The 12,387-nt window shown below is 37.5% G+C and overlaps 1 protein-coding gene across 1 annotated transcript; it reads left to right on the top strand.

Annotated features, from left to right (window-relative positions):
- Nucleotides 1-7,169: 7,169 nt before the first annotated feature.
- Nucleotides 7,170-9,546, top strand: LOC309506562 (chemokine XC receptor 1-like; the record flags this gene model as incomplete). The annotated part of the gene is made up of 2 exons (XM_082180405.1): nucleotides 7,170-7,763; nucleotides 9,430-9,546. 2 exons carry the CDS (start codon nucleotides 7,170-7,172, stop codon nucleotides 9,544-9,546), a joined length of 711 nt encoding a protein of 236 aa, XP_082036531.1.
- Between the last annotated feature and the right edge of the window lie 2,841 nt (nucleotides 9,547-12,387).

Raw genomic sequence — 12,387 nt, 5'->3', positions numbered from 1 at the left:
TACCACCATTGACAGTGTTACAACCCAGAAGCAGATCACCACATACCCAAATCAGAAGCCATGGATGAACAGGGAAGTGCGACTCCTATTGAAGACACGCAACACTGCCTTCAGATCAGGAGATGCACAAGCCTATAGCACATCCAGAGCAAATCTGAAAAGGGGCATCAAAGAGGCCAAGCACTGCTACAAGCTTAAGATAGAGGGTCACTTTTCCAACGCTGACCCTCGGCGCATGTGGCAGGGCATTCAGGCCATCAGTGACTACAAACCCTCTCACTCCACCCCCGCAGCCACTGATGTCAACTTCCTGAACGAGCTAAATGACTTTTATGCTCGCTTTGAAAGAGACAACAGAGAAACTGCCACCAAGCTCAAATCCTCAGCTGACCACCCGCCGATCACACTCTCCTCCACAGATGTCTGCAATGCACTGAGCAGGATCAGCGCGCACAAGGCTGCTGGACCAGACAACATCCCTGGACGCGTACTCAGGGCATGTGCGGAGCAGCTCGCTGGGTTTTTTACAGACATTTTCAACCTGTCTCTTGCCCAAGCAGCTGTACCAACATGCTTTAAATGCACTTCCATTGTGCCAGTGCCAAAACACTCCAGCCCGAAGTGCCTTAACGACTACCGCCCTGTAGCACTCACACCCATCGTAATGAAGTGCTTTGAGCGGCTGGTCCTGGCACACCTAAAAGACTCTCTACCATCCACATTGGACTCACACCAGTTTGCCTACCGTAGCAATAGGAGCACAGAGGATGCAGTTTCCATGGCACTGCACTCTGTGCTCACACATCTGGACAATAAGAACACTTATGCACGCATGCTGTTTGTTGACTTCAGCTCAGCATTCAACACTGTCATCCCAACTAAGTTAATAGCCAAACTTGGAGACCTGGGCATCAACACCTCCATGTGCAACTGGATTTTGGACTTTTTGACCAACAGACCCCAGAATGTTCGATCAGGCTCCAACTGCTCCACGTCCATCACACTCAACACTGGTGTACCACAGGGCTGTGTGCTAAGCCCGTTTCTCTACTCCCTCTTCACCTCCGACTGCAAGCCTGTGTACGGATCTAATTCCATCGTCAAGTTTGCGGACGACACTACGGTGATTGGTCTCATCAGCAACAACGATGAGACTGCCTATAGGGAGGAGATCAAGCACCTGGCCACATGGTGCACTGAAAATAACCAGCTCCTCAACACCACCAAAACGAAGGAGCTCATCGTGGACTTCAGGAAAGTGTCAAGAGGCACACACGACACCATCCACATCAATGGAATGGCTGTTGAGCGTGTCTCCAGTTTCAAGTTCCTGGGGACCCACATCTCGGCGGACATGACCTGGACAACCAACACCTCCAGCCTGGTCAAGAAGGCTCACCAGCGCCTTTTCTTCCTGAGGACACTGAGGAAGAATCAGCTTTCCTCCACTATCCTGGTGAACTTCTATCGCTGTGCAATAGAAAGCATCCTGACCAACTGTGCTACAGTGTGGTATGGGAGCTGTTCTGTTGCAGAGCGCAAGGCACTGCAGCGGGTGGTGAAAACCGCCCAGCGCATCACTGGGACTCCACTACATTTACATTTACATTTATTCATTTAGCTGACGCTTTTTATCCAAAGCGACTTACAATTGCTATATATGTCAGAGGTCGCACGCCTCTGGAGCAACTAGGGGTTAAGTGTCTTGCTCAGGGACACATTGGTGTCTCACAGTGGATTCGAACCCGGGTCTCTCACACCAAAGGCATGTGTCTTATCCACTGCGCCACTACCACCCCTTGCCATCGAGCACATCCAGAGGAAACGCTGTCTGCATCGAGCTCGCAGCATCCTTAAGGACTCCTCTCACCCAGCCCACAGACTGTTTTCTCTCCTGCCCTCCGGCAGGCGTTTCAGGTGCCTCCGGACCAGGACCAGCAGACTAAAGAACAGTTTTTTCCCCAGAGCTGTCTCTTTATTAAACTCTAACCCTCATTGATCCCACTCCCCTCATATACTGATTGACTCTCCTCTCCCTCCTCACACCTGCCTCCATTTTGTTATTTGCAATACTATAATGTTCATTTGCACTGCTGACTGTTATTATAGAAACAACTGTTTACATATGCATCTTGCACTACTACCTTGACTGGAATATGCTTAATTTGCACTGCCGACTGTTTATTTACAGTACCGACTGTTTACATATACATTTGCAATACCGTACTTTAACTGTAATATGCAATTACTTCCACTGCACTTTCACTCGGATAGCTTCTGTCCAAACTTTATTTGCACTACTTTAAATCCATTGTTATACTGCTCATTTTAGCCTAACTTATACATATATCTATTTGTAAAATTCTGTTTATAGTAATAGCCATCTGTATATTATGCTCACATTCTGTTTATAGTAACAGCCATCTGTATATATATTCATAGTACATATCTATCTGTAAAATTCTGTTTATAGTAACAGTCATCTGTATATTATATTCAGTACATATCTATCTGTAAAATTCTGTTTATAGTAACAGTCATCTGTATATATATTCATAGTACATATCTATCTGTAAAATTCTGTTTATAGTAACAGTCATCTGTATATTATATTCAGTACATATCTATCTGTAAAATTCTGTTTATAGTAACAGTCATCTGTATATTATATTCAGTACATATCTATCTGTAAAATTCTGTTTATAGTAACAGCCATCTGTATATATATTCATAGTACATATCTATCTGTAAAATTCTGTTTATAGTAACAGTCATCTGTATATTATATTCAGTACATATCTATCTGTAAAATTCTGTTTATAGTAACAGTCATCTGTATATTATATTCAGTACATATCTATCTGTAAAAATTCTGTTTATAGTAATAGCCATCTGTATATTATGCTCACATTCTGTTTATAGTAACAGCCATCTGTATATATATTCATAGTACATATCTATCTGTAAAATTCTGTTTATAGTAACAGTCATCTGTATATTATATTCAGTACATATCTATCTGTAAAATTCTGTTTATAGTAACAGTCATCTGTATATTATATTCAGTACATATCTAGCTGTAAATTCTGTTCACAGTAATAGTTATCTGTATATTATATTCATAGGACAAATCTATCTGTAAATTTTTGTTTATAATAGTATTCAACTCTATATTTATTCAGTACATATCCATGTTCTGCACTTATGGAACCACTGTATATCCTGCACTTGCTGCTATTGCACTTCTGGTTAGACCTAAACTGCATTTCGTTGCCTTGTACCTGTACTTGTGTAATGACAATAAAGTTGAATCTAATCTAATCTAATCTAAAAAGTTGTTTTGAATAAAAAAAAATCTTTCTTTTAGGCACACAAAGATATAGCAGAATATTCAATTAGGAAAAGTAAATTACATAGACAATGCAGATCATAATTTATTCATACCGCAATGCATGATGGGAGCCATTAATGAGTTGCGATTGGTGGCAGCCACTGCAACATGCTTTATTATTGTCACCATTGTTGAGATTCACAGGCTGATTATTGATGTCTGTGTTTCTAAATAAATTAATTAATTTGAAAGTATTTTGATCAGAACAATGTTTATTAAATATTTTGGATTACATGAAAAATACTGAAAATCATATGCTGTAGAATCACAGAGCTGCTGTAATTAACAAATCCAAACTATCTTAATAAGTTTAGTTTTTCAGATCACAACATGATTATGTCAAAACATAACCAACACCATCAGATCACATTTTTTCTTTGTTCATCTGACTGTTATAAATCAATAACAGCAGACAAGCAAAATTTAAAGTAAACATGTAAGGGTCAAGAGCCCAACTAAAGCAAACACCCACCACCATAACGGTGGCTTACAATTTGTGATTTTCTCCATCAGTGATTCTGCTTGTTAACATCAGAACTTTAACACTCTTGAGTGTTAATTTAACACTCATATTTTAACACTTTACACTCTACAAGTGTGGTCTCATATATACTCCCAGGAGTGTTAATTTAACACTGGAGTTTTTGCTGTGTAAGAGTCAAAACTGAACACACATCAATCAGATCCTTCAATAGATAGATAAAAGGGCCCAAATCAGATTATTGAGTTTTGGAACAATGGATCCAGAAAGACATGAAGGAAGAGATCGAGGATGGATAAGAAGGAGGAGGAGGAAGGGCAAGGGCGAGAAGACAAGCAGTCTCAGATGAAATTCAAGCCACTCTAGTTGCCCATGTCTTTGTCAATGGTATGACTATGAGGGAGGCTGGGCTACGAGTAAGGCCAAATTTGAGTCGCTTTACCGTCGCCTCGAGAACCTTCAGGGAGGTGTGGTGGCAAACAAAATTCTGTCACTGAATAAGAGACAAACATCTCCATAGTCTTTGATGAGGTGTATTTTCTTGCAAGAAAAGGCCAGCAGTCGTACAGTCACACAGAGTGGCTGCAGAGTGTGACAGTGAAGGGATGGCATCCTTTCTCCTTTATAGTCTTGACTCCCAGAATGTTATCTTTCTAGGCCAATGATGGTATTTCAACCATATGTGGAACATTCTTAGACGTGTTCATCATATTGTCTCCTTGAGTGGAGGCCCTCCTGTCACATACCAACACTCTTTACCATTCAAATACACTTTCATATTAGAATAAGGTTTGTGTGTGAACCACAAGCAACATAACTTACCAGTTTTGGAAATGTTGTTTTGAATTTATTGCAGTGTGTTAGACTATGTTGTAGTGTGTGTGATTTTGAGGGCTTGTGTGTCCTGTCTGAGGGCAAAGTTTGGTTTTTCAGCAAGAATGAATGGTTTTGAGTGTAGAGCTTCATTTTGACCTGAAAATAGGATGTTTGGGGAATTGGGTGAGACGTTATGGATTTGAGTTTACAGTTTTGAGAATACGAGGCATAGTTTCAAGAAATGTGTTTAAGCAATCGAGAAAAACTGTAATCGCTCATACATTTATTCTGTGGGACTTTTTGTGTCTGTATGTCAGCAGTGTTTGAAATCGCTGCCCGTAATTATTCTTGAGAAAACTATACGTTTTGTCCATTTGAAAAAGCTGTCAGTCAAATGCGCATTAAACACAGTAAGCATCTCAAATAGTCGTAAATTATTTTCTTCTTGAACTATTTTTTTTTTCTGATGAACTTGAGCATTTTTAACGTGGAATATGTGGATGTAAGATTATGAGGGCACACAGATTAAACTAAAATAATGTTGTGCAAGGATAGATCATCTGTAGCATTCCATAAAAAATAGGAATTGTTCATTTTAATTTCATGGTGACTTCAATGTTGTTTTTGGTTGCCACTGTCATTGTGATTTGTGCATTAAAAGATGAAATATGCTCATCCATATCAAACTATTTAACATGTTCAAGGGCATGATTAATAAAATTTGTCTTTACTGTTTTTAATAAACCCTTTGAATATATATATTTTTTTTTCTCAGTAAGTATGGTTTACCAGGTGACCATCTATATTGTGTGTGGGACGGGCAGGTTTTGTCGATGACCCAGTGTCACCTTTCCCTTATGCAGGCTTTCCACTGCGAATGTTGCATTAAACTTGACATCCTATCATAACACAGATGATTAAAGAGATTGTTCTCTCTCCTTTTCAAATGCTTGGTATAAAGATATGCATATTTAGTGTTGATTGAGTGATAGGTGTGCTGGCCAGTGTCAGAAATATGGATCACTTATGGACTATTTGATTTTCTACTGTATATATAAAAAAACACATTAATTTAGCTGGCGTGAGTCTCAGTTTTTCTGTGAAGGTCAGCTTGTAAAATGTGGCTTTGTGCACAATTTTAAAGTCAAATCAACTCAGTAAAGTCTGGAGAAATTAAAACAAAAAAGATGGTCCTGTTAAATTATATACACATAAGACAGCAAATTTAATTCGAGACAAAAGTTGTCAACCAAACACAATTTAGTGTTCTTCCTTCTAAAAAAATGTATCTAAAAATCACTGAGCTTCAAGTGGGATCCTTTCCTGGGAACTCAGAAGGCCTTGGATTCAGTGCTAGAATGGGGACAGGAATTTACATAAAAAAAGTTAAAGTTATTGCTGGATAATAAGAATTCTGATGAGGCCACCATACTTACTTTTACTTCATTAGTTCATTGCCATTGCATTGTTCCCTGCCTATGGCTCCAACACCAACTTATTCAATTTGGGACACAGGGAACAAGTTATGCCCAGGAGTAAAAAACAAAAGCAAAAAAAAAACATGAACTTTCTTTTATTCCTCATGCTCTTCAGTTGTTTTATAAATGAATTGATTGTGTGATGTCTGATGCATTTAAGGTTGTTTCTAATAGGAAATGTACAGTAACTGTCGGTGCTGTAATGTCCCACAAAGATTAATGAAGTAAATCTTCTTTTAGTCCAAGTGCATTTAAATAGCTTTTTTATTTTATTTACATATGGTTGTTTGAGTATGTGTTATGTTTGACGCATTTCAGGGTGTGCTGCCAAAAGGAAAAGGAAATGTTATCCTTTTTTTGTGCCTGCAATATCCTGCCTTGCTAAACTTAAAATAAAACTGAGAACTAGACAAAAAAAACAAAAAACAAAACTTCTCTTGATTTATGTTTGTAGGTAAATGTAAATAAAATATCACAAGCTTTCAATTTATTTTCTGTTCAAATGTTTACTCAGACAGTCTGTTTTTTTCTCTCTCTCAATCATTTTATAATTTCAATATATTTGCATATCTGGTGTTTTATTTATGTGACGTGACGTGTAGCAGATGTCGTGCTCGTATATTCTTGTGACAGCTCTAGAAGTCAGTGTACAAAACACAGCACAGAGATTTAAACACATCCAGAGAAACTGGACATTCACTCTTCAGGTGATAAACTCAATTTTTTTAATCAGTTTCTTGGTTTAAGCCACAACAATATGGAAAAATTTTGCTGTTTTTCAATATTGTCAAAGGGCATGTTTTGTTTAGCAGTTTTAGCTCTGTTTAAATTGGGAACTTTATTGAAATACATATTGGTTCGTTTGTACTTCTCTTTTTCCCTCTTTTTCATATGTTCTGTGGGTTACTGAACTGAGAAGACAAACACAGAGGAAATGAATAACTCTACAATGAACTTCACCACAACTGAAGCATCAAACTGCACAATGCATTCAATTGGGCTAATGGACTATCTGGAAATCTGTGTGTACAGCATCAACGTCTTATTTTGTCTTCCTACATACTCTTATATTATATGGCTCATCGCCACAGGAAGAGGAAGTGGAGCTGCATCAGAGTTCTTCATCCTCAATCTCTCTGTTTGTGAGCTTGGTATCTGTCTGAATAGTGTGGTCTTTGTATTGTCAGTGTGGTTTACAACTCTTTCAAGTTTTGAACTATTTTTAATAGGCCTATCCCTTACTGGCCGTCCTCTGTTTCAGTGTCTGATCTGTGTTGAGCGTTACCTGGCAGTGGTTCATCCTGTAACCTTTCTGAAGTACAAACCTCTCAGATATAGAGTAATCTGCTGCAGTGCAGCATGGGTAATTAATTTTGGCTCTTGTTTGAGTTGCATGTTCAATTTAGACTCAAAAAACAGATATATACACACATGGCTCTCGTCGATACAACTGGTACTGGTCTTCTCCATCCAGTTGTTTTGTGTTGTGGCTGTTCTCAGAGCGCTGAAGCAGTCAGGACCAGGAGAGAGAGGGAGAGAGAAAAAGGAGGAAAACCACATGAAGAGAAGAGCATTTAATATTATTCTTATAACTACTGTAAGCATGGTTATCCTAAATGTTCCAAGAATAATCACAGGATTCTCTGAAATCCGGACATCAGACAGTACTCCAACAACCTGGTTTACTTCTTTGACTTGTTTTATCATGGCTGGTTTTGTTCAGCCTGTTCTTTTTCTGCACCGCACTGGAAAACTCTCATGCCTCTGTTCATCATAAAATTTGCAGTATTAGATTAAGTTAATCTTGTGCAAATTATTGATAACTTTTGATAAAGTAGAACTGCAACACATGGGCATGTGTGCATTTCTGATGATTGTGACTACAGTGCAAACATATTTGTCATCTCTCACAATAAATAGTATGTGTAAATGTACCTTGTCATGGTATACAACTCATAATTTAATAAATGCTGAAGATTTGCATATTAGGTGTTTCGATCTCATTTTCAGATGTATAAAGATTGTTTGTGATCTCGGGACATTCATTGTTCCATTCATAATTTCTCCTATAAAAGCTTGATTGACATTTGATTATATTTTCTTTTACTGTATATGAACCATTATACCACATGAGTTCAAACTGAGGTCATACAATAAATACATTTTAAAAGACATTTAGAAAGACATCAGGCTCTGTCATAATTTAAGATTATGATATTGTGATCTATTTATCTATGTGTTGTTGTTTTTGTTTTGTTTTTTTAAAACAGCCTTTTTAACATTTACTTATAATTGCATACCTGGTGTCAAGTATTTTTGTGACAGCTGTGAAGTCAGTCTACAAAACACAGCACAGAGATTTATACACATCCACAGAGAAACTGGACATTCACTCTTCAGGTGATCAACTCCTATTTTTAAATCAATTTGATTTCACTTGATTACACCTTTCCATTCTGCTCTTCTTACTTTAGATCAGTTTTAATTTTATACACCACACTTGAAGCATCTACAAACTGCTCAACTCAGTTCATTGGACGCAGGGCCGTCGCAAGCCATTTGGGTGCCCTAAGCACAAATGCACAAACACATTGTCTTACCTGCAAGCGAGCATCATCCCGCTGTCTCTTCTTTTTTCTTTTTTCCACCCCCGACTCTTGGTGCCTTTTCGAAGCCATGTCTGAGGTCGGTGTCTGCCAAATTTGACATTGATTGAGGCATAATCGAACAGACCACTGGGAGGTGGGGAAGGGGGGCACCAGAGGGAGACTGGCACAGGAGATTCACCTTTTTCTCGACTAATTTGGTCTAGGCCTATATTACTTTTGTATTGCTTTTGTATATTAACATGCTTTAGACATATTTTATTTGTTATTTATACTAGTAGCCTATTGTGATGATTTTTCACGACCCAGATTTTTTGGTGCCCTACGCGCAGTGCGTGATGTGCATTCTGGAAAAGTGTACGTACAGCTTCAATTTCCTTTTTGTTCTTCCGACACACTCCTATGTGATCTGGCTCGGCTCATCGTGGTAGGAAGAGGAAGTGGAGTTGCATTAAGAGTTCTTCATCCTCAATCTTTCTGAATGGTTTGATCTTTATATTCTGTTTGGTTTGCAAATCTCAGGACATTAGAAACTTTTTTACTAGGACTTACCATCAGAGTGATCTTCTGCACTGCCTGGATAATCACACATGGATCCTGTTTGTATAGCATTACTATTCACAAAACATGGTACATGTATGGTTTATGTCAATGTAGCTGCTACTGGTCTTCTCCATCCAGTTGTATTGTGTTGTGGCTGTTCTCAGAGCTCTGAAGCAGTCAGGACCAGGAGAGAGAAGAGGAGAGAGAGAGAAGAGGGGGAAAACAACATGAAGAGAAGAGTGTTCTGTAAAGAAAGAATATTAAGGCACTTTAGTTGACTAGTTTGACTTTAGAGACTTGAGACTCACCCTCAAGTTGTTTCAAACCTGAATGAATTTATTTCTTCTGAACACAAAAAAAAAGATATTTTGAAGAATGTCAGTAACCTACGGAGCCCCTGAGGGGACCTGTGAAAAAAAAAAAAAAAATAGGACTTTCGCGTGCGCACGAGAAACTATCGCGTGGGCACGAGAAACTATCGCGTGCGCACGAGAAACTTTCGCGTGGGCACGAGAAACTATCGCGTGGGCACGAGAAACTATCGCGTGCGCACGAGAAACTATCGCGTGGGCACGAGAAACTTTCGCGTGGGCACGAGAAACTTTCGCGTGGGCACGAGAAACTATCGCGTGGGCACGAGAAACTTTCGGTTTGCGTTATAGCGTCATTAATACAAATGTGGAAATATGGATGATGTATATATCATTTATGTTGTTGTTTGACATGTTTTGAAGTGTATATTTTAGCAAAAATCTCAAGCAAGGTGCTATTAAAGACAAGACTTAGAGGCATATTTTAGTCACAATTCAAATAATTGTATTAAATGTGAATATACTTTGAATAAACTTTGTAGGCTATTTGTATGTGTATTGATAAAAAATAAACAACAGGCTAATAATCTTCTGCTACTGAGATGAAGGAAACATTTTTTTAAAGAAGTAAAGTTCACAAGATTGCTATTTATCTTGACCAAACTGTTCCTTCATCAGCTCTTCCTCAGTTCCGCACTGCAGAATAAAATAGTCATCCTCTGCTGCAGTTGTACGGATTCTTAACGCATTTATTGCAACTACATTTCATCTTTTTCTCATCAAACAACCAGACTAACGAATGGTTCGACACAAGCCGTACCTAAGAGCCTAGACAGGTCTTTCTTCTGTATAGATATACTGTATACAGGGTAAATGACGACTGTTGGCCTACCATGGTCGCCCTCGTCCAGTAAGTTTTAAATAATAATAATAATAATAAATTAAGATATAAATCAATATAATTCGTTGTAAATTAAATTTAAACAATAGCTACAAAAAGGTAATAATTGACTGTATAGTCCTAACGTTCATGCATGAACTGCCATTCAGACTTACTAACAACCAGAGAACAGAGAACATCAGAGATATTAAAATACATACTCTTCTGAGTTTTATGATGTAGGCCTTTTTTTATTAAAATGTATCGGCCTATAATTTATATCTCAAGGATGCGAGCTTGTGCGTGGCGCACTCAGTCATGTTGAGAGGGAAACACGCATTATATTATTAGGCTAGTATATTCAGAAATAGTGTAAAAGACCTGTAAATAAAATACAACATTAACATTATAAACACTATTAATAACATATAGGCTATGCGTATTTTACTTCCCCATAGCCAAATCCTTAAATGAATGGAATCAGAAAACAACAAGAAATGAAAAATAAGTAACCACTTATAATAATAATAATAATAATAATAATAATAAATGCATAGTAGTCTATAAAAATAGCCCATTGTGCCCTTTATTACAAACAACTTTTAGCCTATTTTAAACGCCAAGCCTAAACGAATTTATTTGAATCGAAACTGAAACGAAACTGAAACTATACCGCAAAGTTGGGTTCGCGCATCTTTCGTTCGGTCCAAAGTTTAATACTGAACAGGAATTAATAATCATTTAATAATGAACCGGCTGTGATGTCAAGTTAATGTCAGAAGTGAACCGATGTTGTTAATATCGCGATTCGCCGGCGCCATCACTTGAATTTGTTCCTCAGTTGGGGAAATAACTTTATCGTTTCATACTCTGTCATTCGAAACAGTAAAATGTATATTTTTATTTGTGTAGCCTACATTCAAAATGACTACAAAATGTCATGCCTTTGAAAAAGAAAGAAAACAACATGATGCGGACGTGTAGAACTTTATCCAAGAGCTGCTGTAAAGCCTAAACAATCTGTTACAGTAATGTTCTATTATATGCAAAAGCTGCAACCAAATTGTTAAAAGCGCTATATAAATGAAGGCGACTTCACCTGACCTGACTAGAAATCGAACAATTCAAGCTGTTTATTAAATTTTCTACATCAGAACGAAAAACGTTTTAGAAATATTGTTTATAAAACGAAAAAGGAACTCTTTTCTAATTTTCTACTTTAAATATTAAATCAAATAAAAAACTATACTGAACGAAAGACACACTGATTCAATTACACTAATTGAAGTTTGAATAATAAAAAAAAAAACCTTTATCTAAAATTTATATTTTATATATATATATATAAATTTAAAACATTGTCTTTTTCAGACTTTCTTCTGTGAACACAAAAATGTTTTGCAGAATGTTCATTGAACAGTCATCAGCTTTCTTTGTCATCATTCTTTTTTCGATTTCTAGTCAGGTCAGGTGAAGTCGCCTTCATTTATATAGCGCTTTTAACAATTTGGTTGCAGCTTTTGCATATAATAGAACATTACTGTAACAGATTGTTTAGGCTTTACAGCAGCTCTTGGATAAAGTTCTACACGTCCGCATCATGTTGTTTTCTTTCTTTTTCAAAGGCATGACATTTTGTAGTCATTTTGAATGTAGGCTACACAAATAAAAATATACATTTTACTGTTTCGAATGACAGAGTATGAAACGATAAAGTTATTTCCCCAACTGAGGAACAAATTCAAGTGATGGCGCCGGCGAATCGCGATATTAACAACATCGGTTCACTTCTGACATTAACTTGACATCACAGCCGGTTCATTATTAAATGATTATTAATTCCTGTTCAGTATTAAACTTTGGACCGAACGAAAGATGCGC

This window comes from Leuciscus leuciscus (genome assembly GCF_965113295.1).
Source record: "Leuciscus leuciscus genome assembly, chromosome: 9".
NCBI lineage: Eukaryota > Metazoa > Chordata > Actinopteri > Cypriniformes > Leuciscidae > Leuciscus > Leuciscus leuciscus.
This window is presented reverse-complemented; position numbering and strand designations above follow the sequence as displayed.